The 19,399-nt window shown below is 37.7% G+C and overlaps 1 protein-coding gene across 1 annotated transcript in view; it reads left to right on the top strand.

Annotated features, from left to right (window-relative positions):
• The window catches only part of galnt3.S (polypeptide N-acetylgalactosaminyltransferase 3 S homeolog), a 28,114-nt gene extending 9,113 nt beyond the window's left edge, over positions 1-19,001 (top strand). Inside the window, exons 2-11 of the mRNA XM_018238839.2 lie at positions 3,217-3,786; positions 4,748-4,920; positions 6,156-6,305; positions 7,041-7,275; positions 8,576-8,693; positions 9,445-9,645; positions 10,033-10,164; positions 11,571-11,672; positions 15,790-15,942; positions 17,647-19,001. Of these exons, the coding sequence (XP_018094328.1) occupies positions 3,299-3,786; positions 4,748-4,920; positions 6,156-6,305; positions 7,041-7,275; positions 8,576-8,693; positions 9,445-9,645; positions 10,033-10,164; positions 11,571-11,672; positions 15,790-15,942; positions 17,647-17,769 (1,875 nt within the window). The 5' untranslated portion in view covers positions 3,217-3,298 and the 3' untranslated portion in view covers positions 17,770-19,001. The remainder of the gene's footprint in view (positions 1-3,216; positions 3,787-4,747; positions 4,921-6,155; positions 6,306-7,040; positions 7,276-8,575; positions 8,694-9,444; positions 9,646-10,032; positions 10,165-11,570; positions 11,673-15,789; positions 15,943-17,646) is intronic.
• The last annotated feature ends 398 nt before the right edge of the window (positions 19,002-19,399 follow it).

Below are 19,399 nucleotides of genomic sequence, written 5' to 3'. Positions count from 1 at the left end.
TACAGTGGTGTGAAAAACTATTTGCCCCCTTCCTGATTTCTTATTCTTTTGCATGTTTGTCACACTTAAATGTTTCTGCTCATCAAAAACCGTTAACTATTAGTCAAAGATAACATAATTGAACACAAAATGCAGTTTTTAAATGAAGGTTTACGTTATTAAGGGAGAAAAAAAACTCCAAATCTATATGGGCCTGTGTGAAAAAGTGATTGCCCCCCTTGTTAAAAAATAACTTAACTGTGGTTTATCACACCTGAGTTCAATTTCAAAGGTTATAAAGCCATTTCTAAAGCTTTGGGACTCCAGCGAACCACAGTGAGAGCCATTATCCACAAATGGCAAAAACATGGAACAGTGGTGAACCTTCCCAGGAGTGGCCGGCCGACCAAAATTACCCCAAGAGCGCAGAGACAACTCATCCGAGATGCCACAAAAGACCCCAGGACAACATCTAAAGAACTGCAGGCCTCACTTGCCTCAATTAAGGTCAGTGTTCACGACTCCACCATAAGAAAGAGACTGGGCAAAAATGGCCTGCATGGCAGATTTCCAAGGCGCAAACCACTTTTAAGCAAAAAGAACATTAAGGCTCGTCTCAATTTTGCTAAAAAACATCTCAATGATTGCCAAAACTTTTGGGAAAATACCTTGTGGACCGACGAGACAAAAGTTGAACTTTTTGGAAGGTGCGCGTCCCGTTACATCTGGCGTAAAAGTAACACAGCATTTCAGAAAAAGAACATCATACCAACAGTAAAATATGGTGGTGGTGGTGTGATGGTCTGGGGTTGTTTTGCTGCTTCAGGACCTGAAAGACTTGCTGTGATAGATGGAACCATGAATTCTACTGTCTACCAAAAAATCCTGAAGGAGAATGTCCGGCCATCTGTTCGTCAACTCAAGCTGAAGCGATCTTGGGTGCTGCAGCAGGACAATGACCCAAAACACACAAGCAAATCAACCTCTGAATGGCTGAAGAAAAACAAAATGAAGACTTTGGAGTGGCCTAGTCAAAGTCCTGACCTGAATCCTATTGAGCTGTTGTGGCATGACCTTAAAAAGGCGGTTCATGCTAGAAAACCCTCAAATAAAGCTGAATTACAACAATTCTGCAAAGATGAGTGGGCCAAAATTCCTAAGAGCGCTGTAAAAGACTCGTTGCAAGTTATCGCAAACACTTGATTGCAGTTATTGCTGGTAAGGGTGGCCCAACCAGTTATTAGGTTCAGGGGGCAATTACCTTTTCACACAGGTTTGGATTTCTTTTCTCCCTAAATAATAAAAACCCTCATTTAAAAACTGCATTTTGTGTTTACTTGTGTTATCTTTGACTAATAGTTAAATGTGTTTGATGATCAGAAACATTTTGTGTGACAAACATGCAAAAGAATAAGAAATCAGGAAGGGGGCAAATAGTTTTTCACACCACTGTGTATATATATATATATATATATATATATATATATATATATATATATATATATATATATATATATATATATATATATATATATATATATATATATATATATATATATATATATATATATATATATATATATATATATATATATAATCCCCTTACTGGGTTTTTTCTCCATGAAATCATTATAACAGGGTGTATAGTGATATAGTTAAGCTAGGAACATAGCTTTGAATACCAAGACAAAGTGTTTAATAGTTGCACGATTTCTGGCTGAAATCCGCCTAGTGTAAGCAGGGACAGACAAATTCTCTGCCTATATTTACTTCAGCAGAATCGTAGGGCCCAACGATTGGATCAAATAAGGGCAGTCGGAACACAGGACCGCATCTATGAACAGATGCGGCTGCGATCCAACAGGATTTTTAACCCTGCCCGATCAACGTCTGGCCGATGACTCGATCTGTCAGCAGCTTTTATCGCCCCGTGTATGGCCAGCTTTACTGAACAGTTATGTCCCATATGGTACCCCTTCAAGTTCAGATTGGTTTACTGGCTGGTAATAGGTTAGAGAGCTGTAGAAGAAGGAAGTAGTGGTCTGGCTTTTACTATCCGTTCACTCAAGCTTTTATAGATTACATTTTTGGCTAACTAACTATATTGAACATATTTGTTATTTTGCACAGCCAATCTCTTTACCTAGTTTTATTTTTACACTCAACTGTTCCTTTAACCCTGTGAGCCCTGTGTTAAAGGAACAGTAATACCAAAAACTGAAAGTGTTTTAAAGTAATGAAAATATCATGTAGTGTTGCCCTGCACTGGTAAAACGGATGTGTTTGCTTCAGAAACACTACTATAGTTCATATAAACAAGCTGCTGTGTAGCAATGGCGGAAATTGAAAAAACGGCTAAATGGCACAGGATAGATAATGGATAACAGATAACACCATTAGACAGACAGAGCTTATCTGCTATCTGCTGTGTAACTTGAGCCTTTTCTCCTTTGAATGGCTGCCCCCATGGCTACACAGCAGCTTATTTATATAAACAATAGTAGTGTTTCTGAAGCAAACACAGCAGTTTTGCTAGTGCAGGGCAACACTGCATTATATTTTTATTACTTTAAAACAATTTAATTTTTTGATGTTACTGGTCCTTTAAAGAAGTTACATTTGTGAGCTCATCTTGACCTTGATATTTCATTAAGGCACCGCATATGTTTTTGTTCAAATAGGTTGGAGGAGGAATGAAGATAAAATCAGGTGGACTGGTGACTACTTCTCCTCCTTCTGTAAATACTTTTCTGGGAAGGAAAATCCCACTAAATAAACACATTTGCTTAGCACACTATTTAACCATCTGTATTATGAAATCGAAATGCACAGCATTGCACATACACAGGATGACCATCCTACTATTCCTAGTGTAAAGGGCATTTCTACCCAAATATATTTGCATAATGAAAGAAGATGTGACTCTATGCACTTTTTCAGCTGTGAGACAACATCTGACAGTAGGATTATACTTCCATATAACAGCTCAGCTTGTGATTGGTTAAGCCTGTATGTATAGCTAATAGCAAATACTTACTAAGGAAGCCAGGGTTTAAATTAGAAAAAAACGATTTTATCTTCCTTCACTAATTGCTCCTCTAATTGCTGGGTAATATGGGTTTTTTGGCTGTTCCAGCAATAGTATAAGATGTCATTAATCTAGCAAGCAAGTCCTGGCAACCTTGCTATGCACAATTTCTGTTTATAATGTCTTTAAAGACTTCTCTTCTTTTTCAGGCTTGGCAGTGCAACTGAAAATTGTGATGGGATATCCCACTGACTGATTCTTTTTCGTGCATCATCTTGCCCCACATTTAATATGGCAAATATAAAAAGACTCTTTTTAGGGAGACGATTTATTCACTGGAAACTTGGCTTTATAACACTAATATTTATGGGATTTTTGTTTTTGATACAAAAAGAAGTTGTTGATTGGGAAAGGGATGAACTGGGGGCCCATCGTGGGAAGAAAAAGATGTTAGACATTGTGATCGAAGCTGTGAACAATATTAAAGAGGCAATGCCCAAAATGCAAATTAATGCCCCTCTGAGGCAGACTGATAATGGAGATGAGAGACCATGTTTGCCTGGATATTATACAGCCGCAGAACTAAAATCATTCCTTGAGCGCCCCCCTCAGGATCCTCATGCACCTGGAGCAGCAGGAAAGCCATTTAAGGAGGATACACTCACCCCAGAAGAGCAAGAAGAAAAAGAGAGAGGAGAGAAGAAACACTGTTTTAATGCTTTTGCAAGTGACAGAATCTCACTTCACCGAGATCTGGGCCCAGACACAAGACCTCCTGAGTATGTTGTCAGATTCACTTTTATCATTCTTAAAATCACATTTCCAGGGGAAGTTAAACTGCACCAATTCTCCAGAAATGCTGTATAATAGACTGAGGCGTCTGCCATTTCCTGGAGATTGTTCATTCAAATGTTTTTGCATTTAAAGTATGCTGTGTGCTGCCCATGTCTGAAACCTAAAAGTTATCTCAGAAATGTCTGTACCCTTTGTTTAATCACCTGCAAGAAATGCACAAATTCTGAGACTAACATATGGCCCTCCACTATTCCAAATATTCAATATTGAAGACAATAAACTTTTTATTTTTTAGACAGGCTTTACTGGGGCCAGAACACAGTGCTAGGGAGTTCCGCCTACAAGTCAATTATGGTGAAATCTAATCTAATGAAAACTACATTTGCTCTCCTGGATATATCCAGAAATAGATATACGTTGAATTATTGTTTAATGACTGCAGTGTTTTCCTATTCCTGTAACCTTGTTATATTCTAAGGAAGGCCGGACCAACGGTTGGTCATCCATATGGGCTTGGGTAAATGTCAGTAGCCAGCAGCTTGCCTTTATTTACATAATAGTAAATACAGCCCACTCATTATGTCAATGAGAGTTTAAAGAAAGAATGTGTTAACCTTAAATGGCCAGTAAGATTTATCAATCCAACACATGTTATGATTAATCTTGCTAAGGGCAATGACACATGAGGAGGATAGTCGCAGAGACAAATCTCCTCTTTTTTTCTCCAAGTGCTTTCACACTAGCGAAAAAGTGAATCGCTGGTGGTAAAACATATGCATGAGGTTTGGCCCAACAACAGTAGGAGTCCTGCTATTTCTTATTTTTAGTGGAAAGTATCATTCATATTGATCAGGGTCCCAGTTTTTAAAGATATACTAAATTTATGTATTTTTATGTCTCATTTATATTGATCCCTACCGCTTTTGCCATATATCTAACATGCAGGTGCATTGAGCAGAAGTTCAAGCGTTGCCCTCCACTGCCCACAACAAGCATTATAATCGTGTTTCACAATGAGGCCTGGTCTACCTTACTCAGAACAGTGTACAGCGTTGTGTATACTTCTCCAGCTATACTTCTTAAAGAGATAATTTTGGTGGATGATGCCAGTGTAGATGGTAAGTGTGAAGTCCTACAAAATATTCACTTTCTTCTGTGGTTTTTCTCCCGGAGGATAGTGGGTGGGCTTCGAGAGGGAGCAGTAAGTATCAAATTAGTATTGATGGACCGTCCAGTTTTACGAGTTGGTTGCTGCACAGGCACATTTGTATAGCCCAGAAACCTTATATAAATGCATAAAGTACGTGTGCCCTTCTCATTTGGGAGCCAATTTTGGGCAGCTTTCCTCTGTGTCTGATACTGTGCTTTCATTTTCTGCATATTTAATATGTATTAATGAAAACTACCATATTTACTTATCTCGGTTGAATTATTTTTGTGGTCATTCATAGATGGTAGGTTTAGCTGAAGTGTAAGTAGAATAACTTACTATTGCAATCAATAACAGTTATGTCATCATATAAAGAGAGAAGGAAATATTTTCGATACAAAAGTGCTGTTTATCCTGGCATACGCGGAACTATATGGTTTGTGGAAGGGCACCAAATGTCTCCAAACAAAATATTATAATAAATAACTATAATTACTAAATAATATAATAATTAATAAATATATATAAATACATATATAAATAATATAATGATATAATAAATAATATGATAATAAAAAATTGTTATAAATAAACTGAAGATTAAGTAGAAAATACTGACCGAAACCTTAATTACAGATGTAACAGAATTCACTAATGAGAATGCCGATTCCTAGCATAGTCCGATATTTAGCTTTTATTTTACATGAAGAGATAATGTCATTTTTTATTTATTAAATTACTCTGGAATCCGACATGAGATTAAAGGACAGCAGTGATGGGGCCCAACTGGTCAAGCGCCCTAGGCAACCTGGCCAGTCACTGTGCCCCCTGCACGACCCCTTCCCTGGGTGTTTGTGTGCTCGTGTTTATGCGCGTGTTGAAAAGCAAGTGGAAGGGGTTTACCGTAAAGTGGTGGGATAACAAGTGGGCAGTAGGAGCAAAAAGGGCCCAGACTAGGGGTAGGCAACAGAAAAGGTACATGTTCAGTGCACCCACACTATTGTACTCTAGGCATGTGCCTCTTCTGCCTACCTCTAGTTCCAGCCCTGAAGGGCAGACTAGGAAACTGTGCTACAAAAACACAATTTCATTGAACAATTTTTATTATATACGTCTAATAATTCACATCCATTCGTGTTACCTGATATGCATAAGCAATATATTAAATGATGCTCCAAAAACAAACTGTTACTGCCTTCACAGAGTATTTGAAAGATAAACTGGATGAATATGTGAAACAGCTTCAAATTGTCAAAGTAGTGCGACAAAAAGAACGGAAAGGCCTGATTACTGCTCGTTTATTAGGTGCCTCTGTTGCAACGGGTGACACCCTTACATTTCTGGATGCGCACTGTAAGTATTGCAAGGCTCAGACTGCAAGAAAAATACAGGAAGTCTACATGTAATATTAATGCAGGACTTTTTCCTTAGTCACATATGTTGCTGTGGAGGTTTATGTTATTGTGCATAATATTGTTATGTGTAGTGTTATTTTCATTAATATCTGCCCCATTAATAAACTTCTTCAGATTAATATTTGAATTTTACTTTGTTTTTACTGTGAAAGGTCAGCAATAAGCATTGTTCAGCTGCTGTTAAACTGCAAGTGTATGAATAGATTAACATGCAAAGCCTGTTGAGTTACTTGATGACAGTTCAACAGCTACTAAAGGTCAAAGTATTTGGAACTGAACAGTCATTTCTGTAAGCTTTAAAGCTTCAGAACATGTTTAGAACATTTTTATTTTAATTTTGTGGTACATTTGTTTGGTATTTTCTTTTCAGTCAAAAATGTTCTCTGTCGCTGTTTTTATCAGTCTTATTTTTAATTTCACTAATAAGTACAGTCATCATACTGATTTTATGGAGCCTGTGATGTAATCAAAGACAAACAAAGCCTCAAAAGCTTCAAAATGGCAGCATTTTGTGTTACAAAGCAGTAATTACATGGGTGGAAAACAGTCCGGGAATCAGCGAGCACCTGATTTTTGTAAATTGCTGCCTTTAAATCAGATGGCTCTAGTAATTTCTGTCATTATGGTTGTTTTAACAGTCAGTCTCATTTTTTTCCATCTGTAATTCTGCTAGGTGAATGTTACTATGGCTGGCTAGAGCCACTCCTGGCCAGGATTGCAGAAAATTACACCTCTGTGGTCAGCCCAGACATCACCAGCATTGACCTAAATACATTTCAGTTTGCCAGCCCGTCCCCTTATGGAAATAATCACAACAGGGGCAATTTTGATTGGAGCCTATCGTTTGGCTGGGAAGGACTTACGAGTTCAGAAAACAAAAGACGGAAAGATGAAACCTATCCAATAAAGTAAGAGCAAAAGAGAATTATTTTATTATTATTAAACAGCCCCAGTGGTGTTGAAAGTTTGTGAACCCCTTAACATTTTCTATATTTTTATATGAATGTGACCTAAAACATCATCTGATTTTGAAACAAGTTCTGAAAGTAGATGAAGAAAACCTAGTTAAACAAATGAAACAGAAATTATTATCTTTGGTCATCTATTTATTAAAAAAAAATTATTCAATGACATATCTGCCTGTGGCAAAAGTAGGTAAATCAGTATTCACTTACTTTCACTCACTATTTGGTGTGACTAAACGTATTTGCGGTAACTTGATCAGGCCTGCACATTGATGGAGGAATTTTAGCCTATTCCACCATACAGAAAGCTGTCCAAGCCCAGATGCAGCAAAACAGGCCCAAACCAGAACACTATCCCATCTCTGAAACATGGTAGGGGTAAAGTTCTTCTGCTGGAATGCAGTGGTTTTCTTTGTCCAAATGTAACGCTCCTAATTTAGGCCAAAAAATCTTGGCTTCATCTGTCCACAAAACATCTTCTTCAAGTGTGCTTCTTGTTGTCCACATGATCTTTGTGTAGAGATTGAACAGCACCATCAATTCTTGAGTAGTTTAAAAAGCCTTTATTTGTGCTTTTGTGGGCATCACCGCAACGTTTCAGGCCATGCGGCCTTTTATCAAGCTTGGCCGCATGGCCTGAAACGTTGCGGTGATGCCCACAAAAGCACAAATAAAGGCTTTTTAAACTACTCAACAATTGATGGTGCTGTTCAATCTCTACACAGTATTGTTTGCCAATGGGAAGTGGCCATTGCAGAACGTGCACCATCCTTAAAGAATATCGAGAATCCGTGATCTTTGGCAAACTGTAGATGCAATATTTTTGGGGAGAACAGTGGCATTATCCTTGCTACCCTGCCATACAAAATTTTAAAGGATTCACATAATGTATTGTAGATTTTGTGGCATTGTACCATGCATCATGTATCTATTATGTTTCAGCTGTGACTGGCATATCATATAATCACAGCTTACATTTTTTTTATAAAGGGTATTTATTATAGTGTGTAAAGACAAAGATGTTCAACTTGTGGTCCTCTACATGTTGTTGAATTTCAACTCCTACACAGTCATGCCCGCTAATGAGATGGTGTTCTCATAGCTGTCAGTACATACTGAAGCTTGGGTGGATGGGAGCAGATTGGCCTTTTGTATGACATTGCCTTTAGTATAGTCCGACGGGCCCAGAAATAAAAAATGTTCAAAAAAAGTTAGTGATATGTGTTCTATTCACATTCTCTAGGTCTCCCACTTTTGCTGGAGGGCTTTTTTCAATCTCCAAGGACTATTTTGAACACATCGGAAGTTATGATGAAGAGATGGAAATCTGGGGTGGAGAAAATATAGAAATGTCCTTTAGAGTGAGTACAGTTAGTGCAGCGATTTCTAATTCAAATGATTTTACTTTTCTTCATTAATCCTGGAAATAGGGTGATGTTTTGCCATTAAAGTAAATTTTCACATCTGCGGTATGTGTTTACGAAATTCTCATATTTAATTTTAGCATTTCTTCACTTTTTTTTTGTTAACAGAAAACAGGTTATTGAAGTATAAAACAAAATCATGAAATATGAAACTTCTTTCATGACAGCATGTTCATTAGTTTGTGTGTACACACACAGAAACACACACATATATGTGAGCAGAATATACTGCACATACATGAACCAATTTCAGTTTCAAAGACAGGTGGTAATTATATACTTTGTTGTAATGAAACCCTTGCGCATTCAGTTCAGCCCAGATTTTACTTATTCTTTACTGTCTAGCTGCTCAGAAAACCCAGGTATATTACTTTGAATATCCATTTCTTAAGTATTAATGGTAGAGTTCCACAGTAGGCTCACCTGTTCAGTCCCCATCATGGCCAGTGAGAGAATGTGTAACTGATCACTACTTTCTACATCTGATACTTCTCTATAAGTGATTATTTCTAAAGTTCAACAGGAGTTTGTGCATTAATTATGTGTCACTATAGAAAATGCTTTCCAAATTGAGGCACTTTGTCATAATTACCTGCAGGGGAAAAAGCAATGTGTGTCATTGCCCAAATGCATTTGAACAAACTCAATTGCACATTATTGAGTGTGCTCTCTAATTCTTGCAACCTAGGTATGGCAGTGTGGTGGACAGCTAGAGATCTTGCCTTGTTCTGTTGTTGGCCATGTATTTCGGAGCAAGAGTCCTCATACCTTTCCTAAAGGAACACAAGTGATTGTGCGTAACCAAGTGCGTCTGGCGGAAGTCTGGATGGACGATTATAAAGAAATCTTTTATCGTAGAAACAGAGAAGCTGCAAATATTGTCAAAAGGGTGAGTATAGTCGGTAAGATGATGCCCTAATAGTCTACTTTCTGCAACATGCCTATTATTTAAATTTGGAAACATATATAGTTTTTGTTATTTCTTGAACGCAACAGCAAAATCTGAAATTAAAAAATTGAAGGAGAAGAAAAGGCAATTTATACTTGGGGTGCCAAAAGTGGAGGAACCCGGGCGGGTGCAGTTCCGGAATGCAGAGTTCAATTCTCATATTTTGATAAATCTTCCCTTAAATGTGTAGCATGAAGTGAGCTGCTATAAGCTGTATTTTTTTAGGCCTTCCTGTTTTAGTGACTGTAAAGAAAGACGGCTTTTCCCACCTTAAGAATTGTGTCAGTGTGATACTAACATGTGCCGTGACATGGTTCTTTTGTACAGAAAGAATATGGAGATTTGTCCAAACGGTTGGATCTGAGGCATCGACTTCAATGTAAAAACTTTACTTGGTATCTGGATAATATATATCCTGAGATGTATGTGCCAGAAAGAAACCCTTTGATACATGGAGATGTAAGTAATATAACTTTCTTTTCGTTGTCTCAAAGGCTTTTTAATTTCAGTGTGACTTGACAGAACATTTGTGTCTGCTTTATTTAACTTTCCCTCTCCACCCCTCATATAAATCTGGCACTCAATGTGAATAAATGGCTGCAGTTTGGGTGCCTCAGCCCTGCAGGTGTCATTAAATAAATAAACTTTCCAGGACAATATCTGTTCATGCAACATTACTTTCATGCAGCAGTGCATTTTGGCTGCATGCTATAGAGCTGAAGTAGGTGCCAGTATGGCTATAGTGATGTAGATACTCATACTCCTGCTCCTGACAGTTGTGATGATTTATCAATGGTCGGCAAATTGTACAGAATGCTAATGATAGATTTTAACCTTTACTGAACCTTTCACATTAAACATTTAAACCTTAAAATTCTCCAAACTCTTTCTTTCCACATGTATTGCATTGGAAAATCAGAATTTAAATGGGTTCCCCCAGAGCAGAATGGTCTTTGACTGCCAAATCACACATGTATGATAAATGTGTCAGTTCTTTAAAATGTCCTTGACTGCCAGGAAGTTTTATACATTAATATCAAATTGTGAGTTCTTCTAAATTCTTTGGTTTGGTATTTGATCATTCAACCCCAAAGTTTCAAAATCCTTTCCTACTTGATTTGTGATAGGCGGAAACTACTTGGCTAAATGGCTTAATATAATTATCATTGTAAATAAGCATCTACAGTGTTTCAGGAATTCCAAGGGCTATGACACAGGGGGAAGAACAGTGGCAGACAGTGTGCCCCTTTTCAGTTGTCACTGTTCCTAATTCTGTGTTATAATATCTGAATCACATAAGTTGTTACAGGCAGACCATGCTGCCAAAATGTTCCAATAGGTGCCCTTCCTTTACTAGTGTTTACTAGGAGCAGTAACAAACTGAAAGGAATGCTTTACAATGCAGACTTTGCAGTCTGCTATGTATTGATACATAAATTACTGTATTGTGTATTATGTTTACACCAGACCGGAGTCCATATTTTATATGATGATCTGCATGAGGCCAATATGTTTCTCTAGTGATAGTAACCATATGGTTGCACTCCAGTTTTACTTTTCTAAACTAAATGTTGCTTGGATTTTCCCACTGTGGAGCTAGATGCCTGTTAATATGAACAAAACACTGATTCTGATATAGCTGACAAATAATATGTTTCATTGGAAACTCTGTACTTTGTTAAGTGTTCTGGAAGATTCAGTTTCGGGTATTGAAAGGGGTCTAATATGCTCCCACTGTGCTCTCAATGGGAGCTTCTAATAACATCACAATCCAACTTTGGTTACTTAGGTAACATATTTGATGCGTGAAAAAGAGGATCAAGCAACACCCTTTATGATGTGAAATTGTATGTTTTTTTTTTTAGTTAAAAAATGTTGGTAGAGAATTGTGTTTGGATGTTGGAGGGGAAAATCATGGAGAGAAGCCTCTGATCATGTACAATTGCCATGGACTTGGTGGAAACCAGGTAAACAAATAAATGTATTTCTTAATGTACAGCACTAATCAGGTATGCATCTTTAAGGAGATCTCAATAGATTCTTGTGTCGAGGGCTGTGCTTAGTGGTCAGGGCCGGATTTACCCTCCTTGCCCCCCTAGGCCCAGCTACTGTGCCGCCCCCCCCGCGCACGCATTTTCTGGATGTGAATCTTTTTCCAATCAGGACATTTATGCAAAAGTGGATCAGATGGATCAACTAGCAGTTAGGCTTGTTTGAGATATATCTATATATATTCTCTATATATAGACACCTTTTTATACATAGATGCAGAGAGAGATGTGTCCCTTGTTTTGATAAGTTTGTCAATTGTGCTACAGTGGGCAGCCGCAGCATCAGTTAAATATTTATTATAAAATAAAAAAGTCAAATCTTGGCAGCATCATAATCTTTGTAGTTCCTATTTCTCAGCAGACATTATCCCTTATAATACATGAGTGATACTCCGAGTTCCCTGTGTAACTCAGCCTGCAGCCTTGTGCCTTTATATGGTCACAGAACAACCCCTCAGTGACTCCTAATATCCTTATCATTTACAGTAGGGGGTACATTATCCCTTATAATACATGAGTGATACTCCGAGTTCCCTGTATAACTTAGCCTGCAGCCTTGTGCCTTTATATGGTTACTGGACCCCTCAGTGACTTCTAATATCCTTATCATTTACAGTAGGGGGTACATTATCCCTTATAATACATGATGATACTCCGAGTTCCCTGTATAACTCAGCCTGCAGCCTTGTGCCTTTATATGGTCACAGAACAACCCCGTCAGTAACTTCTAATATCCTTATCATTTACAGTAGGGGGTACATTATCCATTATAATGCATAAGTGATACTCAGAGTTCCCTGTATAACTCAGCCTGCAGCCTTGTGCCTTTATATGGTCACAGAACAACCCCGTCAGTAACTTCTAATATCCTTATCATTTACAGTAGGGGTACATTATCCATTATAATACATAAGTGATACTCAGAGTTCCCTGTATAACTCACCCTGCAGCCTTGTGCCTTTATATGGTCACAGAACCCCTCAGTGACTTCTAATATCCTTATCATTTACAGTAGGGGGTACATTATCCCTTATAATACAAGAACTGAAATGGTTTTCATTTTGTAGGAAGCAGGAAAGGGACATAAAAAAAATCTGTAACAGGTTTAGAAGTTAGAACACTTGTGATTCTGCACCTGCAGCAAATCTGCAAGTTGACTATGACATATTTCTCTACATGGCCGATATACAGCAGATCTGCAGGGGAAATATTAAATGTACATACCAGGAACAGATCACCTTGCTGGGACACACGCAGCACAGCAGAGGCAGCAGCAGCACGAACACAGAGAGGAGTGGGAGGGGGCGGAGCCACAGCGGGAGATAGGCTGGAGGAGCGGTCCTAAAGCCAGCCGTATCTATCAGGAGCAGCCGACTTACACAAGATGTTAGGGGGCGCCTTCTTGCCGCCCCTAACATCTTGCCGCCCTAGGCCCGGGCCTAGGGGGCCTTTCCCTAAATCCGGGCCTGTTAGTGGTTTATAATTCAGTTTGCAGTTTCACAGCTATTCAATGCCCAGCATCAGCTGTTGGAGGAAACTGGGAAGTGTATTTCTATAACAGCTGATTATTAACAGCCAAGGCTGTCAAGAGAATCTCACTTGGGTCCTATACAGGAAATTATTTGGGAGCCTTGTGATATATTGCATTGTATAACAGTACTAAATATATATATATATATATATATATATATATATATATATATATATATATATATATATATATATATATATATATATATCTATATACATATATATATATATATATCTCAAAAACCAGCACCAAGGGTCTTGCAGCATCAAACTTTGTTTATTATTACATAATTCAGTTGTGTTCAGAATAATAATAGTCTGATATCACTCCTTGATCAATCACTGTTTTTAGTAGAAATTATGTTTTACATGGCAAATAATTTACTAGTAGGTTTAGTAGAGTAATAGAAATGTCATGACATGCATGCTGCTGATTCTGTGTAACTGAATTATTAATTGAGGCTTGTTCCAAATAATAATAGCTTGTTCCAAATAATATCAGTGTGGAGTTCAATTAGTGAGGTCATTCATTCTGTGAAAAACAGGTGTCAACTACGCCCCTTATTTAAAGGGATACTGTCATGGGAAAAAAAATTTTTTCCAAAATGAATCAGTTAATAGTGCTGCTCCAGCAGAATTCTGCACTGAAATCCATTTCTCAAAAGAGCAAACAGATTTTTTTATATTCAATTTTGAAATCTGACATGGGGCTAGACATTTTGTCAATTTCCCAGCTGCCCCAGGTCATGTGACTTGGGCTCTGATAAACTTCAATCACTATTTACTGCTGTACTGCGAGTTGGTGATATCACCCCCCTCCCTTCCCCCCCCCCCCAGCAGCCAAACAAAAGAACAATGGGAAGGTAACCAGATAACAGCTCCCTAACACAAGATAACAGCTGCCTGGTAGATCTAAGAACAACACTCAATAGTAAAAAACCATGTCTCACTGAGACACATTCAGTTACATTGAGAAGGAAAAACAGCAGCCTGCCACAAAGCATTTCTCTCCTAAAGTGCAGGCACAAGTCACATGACCAGGGGCAGCTGGGAAATTGACAAAATGTCTAGCCCCATGTCAGATTTCAAAATTGAATATAAAAAAATCTGTTAGCTATTTTGAGAAATGGATTTCAGTGCAGCACTATTAACTGATTCATTTTGAAAAAAAATTTTTTCCCCATAACAGTATCCCTTTAAGGAAGGAAGGCAGCAAATGTTCTGCATGCTGGTTATAGTGCATTTCTCTCTGAAAATCTGAGTAAAATGGTTCGTTCCAGACATCTTTCAGAAGAACTTTGATTAGAAGTTAATCAGAAGTTAATTGGAGAGGGGGAAAACATATAAAGAAGTGCAGAAAATTATAGACTGCTCACATAAAAGGATCTCAAATCCTTTAAAATGGCAACCAAAACCTGAAAGACATGGAAGATAATGGAAAACTACCATTCGAATGGATAGAAGAATAGGCAACATTTTTTATACGCGTGACAATTTTTTCTCACTGCAAATGCATTAAAGTTGATGGGCGTTTTTTTGGCAACTTTTTTGTCTCAGCGACCCTGTGTCTGCGCTTCTTTTTTGTCCAAATGCATGAATGTCAATGGGCACTTTTTATTATGGTGACTGCAAAATTTTTATGCCTCAGATTTTTGCCATAGTTTTGGAGAAAAAAAATTGCAGATGGCAAAATGCAGAATTTTGCTGCCTTGTCTGGATAAAAAATTGCTAATCAATACTTAAGAGGTTGCAATTTGCATAAGAACACATTGACAAGCCCAATGCATTTGTGTGTATGGAAAACACATTGCTATTCTGAACACAACTGTACAGTATGTACAAACGACATTTCTGTCCCCATTCCGAAACATATCTTGTACATATTATGCAATAATACATTATTTTTGACACTGCAAGAACCTTGTTGCGGGTTTTTTATTCACTTTTATACATCCTGGATTTCCTTGCACAGGGGCAGTTACAAGGTAGCTTAAAGGAAGGTGGTGCAGTCCATGAAGTCCACTATAATATATATTATATTATTGAAATATTGATTGAGTATGTCAACCTTTAATCATAAATAACTTCTGAGTTACTGGCTTATTCTTAAATAGACCATGGCCCTTGTCTGCCCCGTTAACACAAACGATTGCTCACCCTATCCCTCATAACTGGTTTCTGGTGGGCCACACTCTGTTTTCTGCATCTGGAATATAGGCAGGGCTGTGATGTTTAATTCAGTTCACTATGTAAAGTGTAGTGTGTATAGATAGTATGTCATTAACATTTCTGCTCTGCATATTCATACAGCTGTTTGGAATGGGCCTTCTCCAAAGCAGAGGTATTTTGATATATTGTTGTCTATGGAGAGTAATTGGAAAAGCACTTGGTTTGGTTTTCCTTTAGCAAAGTTGACCAACACCTTTAGTTGTAACATCCATGAAATGTAATTATTTGGTGTACATGCATAACAAAAATCTACATATATTTCATTTTTCTGTAGTATTTTGAATACACTTCAAGACATGAAATTCGACACAATATTCAGAAAGAGATGTGTCTCCAGCCTTCCCATGGTTCCCTTCTTATTAAGCCGTGTAATTACAAAGGTCGAGACACAGCCCCACTTCCTGAAGAGAGATGGGAGCTGCAGAGGGTATGCTGGCTTTTACAATACATGGTTAACTTTACCAACCATCAGGAACATTTTCCTGTATTGTTTTATTGTTTTTTTGTTTTGTTTTTTTACACATTCATCAAAGCTTATACCTGTGTGAATTCATCAGAATGTGGTTGACTTTTTTGAGCAGCTGCTCACCATTTTGTTCTATAGATGATAATGGTCAACACTGCTGGACAGAAATATCCTTATACTGTCCATACTGCTTGGTACCCAGTAGTTACCACCTTCTGTGTACAAGGGGTGGATTTCTGTCCTGAAGCATTCAAGTCTGCATTTTTAAACTAAAAGCTACCACATGACTGCATAAAAATAAATTAAGGTAGCATTGATAGTATTTGGTGGTCAGGGGTAGTTTCATAAGTGGCAGAAAAATATTAGCAAATGATCTGCTCAATGTAACATTAATCTATTTAATTTTATTTGTTTATTTTCTAATAAACATAATAAATCCACACCACCTTGGCTAAATCAAGTGCTTGCAGAAAGCTGTAATGCATTCAGTTCAATCATGCAGAATAAGTCTTAAAGGAGAAGGAAAGTCTTGTTCCACTTGGGGGTGTCAAATGTTAGGCACCCCCAAGTGATTGTATTTACTTACCTGAAACCCCGGGCTGGTGCTCCTATCAGCAGAAAACTGCACCGGCACAGGGTTTTTCCATCGAGCACCATGGATCGATCCTCTTCCAGCTTCCGGGGCAGATGCATGCGCAGTAAAACGAAATAGCTGACTTTTTAGTTAAAGTTTGGCTTTTCGATCTCAGCCGTGAGAAGAAAGAAGAAGCCAGAAGAGGATCGATCCATGGTGCTCACTGGTATAACCCTGGGCCTGTGCAGTTACACAATCACTTGGGGGTGCCTAACATTTGTCATCTCCAAGTGGAAGAAGACTTTCCTTCTCTTTTAATACTAATTGGCCATTAAGTCGAAAGATTTTACGTGTCGGGTTTTAAAGGAGTGATGTTACAACATTACCCAAAGCACCAGGAGAGATCCGCCTGAGGCAGCAACCCTGATGCCTCTCCCGCTCCATGCTTAAAAGTTTAGCGTCAGAGCAGGACAAAAGGGCTGCATTGCTAGCGCAAGAGTGTGTACTGCGCATTCTTCACTAGCAGAGCCGGACATTTGGCTCTTAAAGCTACAGGAGGCATCTTTTTGCCGCCCCTTGTAACTGGCCACTCACTGCCGCCTGAGGCAAGGTGCTCACCTTGCCTCATGGCAGGAACTGCCCTGCAAAGCACCCTATCAGACGTGTGCAGACTAACTGTTAGACATGGAGCATAATGAGTGATAATGTAATTATAAGCATCTTTCCAATATGCATCCATTATTTCAATGGTTTTAATGTTACCTGCATGTTGTAAGCAGTAGTTGTCTGTCTGCTAACATTCTCTACACTCTTGGCTCTGATTCCTGAAACATGTTGCAAGCCAGCTGATGCCTGGGGGAGACCTGACTGTTATGTTGGTCAAGAGTCTGAAAGAACAACAGATTTCTAATGCAGCTTTACTTGCTTTGTAAACTACTGAAAATGAATGAATATTGAAATTACATTTTCTTTCATTATGTAAAGACAATGGTTGGATATCCCATCTCACCTTATTCTGATTCCTAGATTTGCAGTCACCTTAATACAAAAGAAATGTCATGCAAATTAAATTGCTTAATTTTATTTTCCAGGAGCAACTCCTCTTTAATCCCTCCTATAACCTGTGTGTAACTTCAGATGGAGCCAGCCCCAGCCTGGTTCAGTGTAACCCTGCAGATCCATTCCAGCAGTGGATCTTTCGGCATCAAGAATAAACCACCAGAAGATTGTTTTCTTTTCAACACTGTGATAAGAGTACACTGAAGCATTTTATGCAATAGCAGCTGCTGTGGTTATGCCGGGAAGCAAAGCCTGTCTTGTAACAAAAGAACAAACACTCCATGTTACGGCTGTGACTCTAGAAATGCCAAAGAAACATTTTAATCTGTTTATATTCTTTTCTATTCTTTTCTGTTTACAGTTTATAGAGTAAGGTGAGGGGTGGGTTTGAGGGCAAATATTTACAGGCTGTGTCATAAGCACATTTTTTTTGAGCCAAAGAAAAAAAATGGCAATGTTTTAAGGAATTAATATTCTCATTACTTTCCCAGAAAACATGCTGGAACACTTTAAAGCAGACATGCCAGACTAGCACCAAAAATAACCTAAAAAAGGAAAAATAGTATATTAATAGTAAGTTTAAATGACTTATTTGTCTCTTTAACACACCATAGTAGCACAAAAGCTTTGTTCTAATGGTGCTTCTTTGGTTATATGATCCACACATACCCAGTAAAGCTCGTTTTGAAAGCCAGTGCAAAATTCAGAAATTGTTTTTAGAGTTCCAGCATAATAGCATGCGCCACAACTGTCTTTCAAAATAACCAACTCTGACACAAAGCTAAATGTAGAGAAACAGGTTGCTGAGAGAAGGTTAGTGAATAATAACCAGATAATTTCATAAATTGTGCAGAGTTTTTAATTGATAATAAGGGAATGTAATTAAAAATGGCAAGGGTTATTTAAAATGGCGTTTTTGCAAGTGTTTAGCGCTGCTCGTAATGTAATATCATTCGCTGCTGAATATTACATTGTGCATTATTGCAAAAAACGGTTTGCGATTGCAAAATTTTATTACATACACTGCACATTTTCGCAAAAGCCATGTGCAAAAAAGCCATTTGTGAAAAAGGATGTAAGAATGTAACATATTACATTCCCCCCATTTTTGGAGACTGTTTCTTATTTCCAAGAGATGAAGCTTATATTAAAATTTCTATTTCATGAATGCAGCTTATTGCCCAATTTTGCCCTTTGAACTTGACTTTGTAAATAAACCTTATTAGTCCGTTTTTGTATATATAAATGAGGACTATATTGCACATTCTCTTAAAGCAAGTGGACCCAAATAGATTGCATTGTTAGGCAATGAGGAACATTTTTTATTGCTGCTTCCACCCATATGCATTTAGAAAATATTCAATAAACTGAATATTACTGACCTTAAGTACACTAAATAATGTTTACTTAATTGTTGCATATTCTGTATGTATCCATTTAATTTGAGTGAATGATGTGTGTATTATTTACGCAACTAATATTTTTTTTTGTGTCGTAATGTCCCTTTTGTAAGAATATTCCCTGCTAATTCCCATACAGTGTAGGCTGCTGCATTTATGTATTCTCACATAAGGAATACTTCAGTTTTTACAGGCAAATGATCAGTTGTAAATTCAATGTCCAGGATGTAAAGCAGGAGTAATGTGTATTTCTAGTTTAAATAGGCATAATACCGAATAGAAAATATAAATATTTTTAAATTATTTAAAGAAGAAATTATTATTGGTAATTGGCTCTTGTTGTGCAATGAATGAGTGAACTATAATTGTATTTGTGTTCCAGTGG

Source organism: Xenopus laevis, chromosome 9_10S, assembly GCF_017654675.1.
Source record: "Xenopus laevis strain J_2021 chromosome 9_10S, Xenopus_laevis_v10.1, whole genome shotgun sequence".
Lineage (NCBI taxonomy): Eukaryota > Metazoa > Chordata > Amphibia > Anura > Pipidae > Xenopus > Xenopus laevis.
This window is presented reverse-complemented; position numbering and strand designations above follow the sequence as displayed.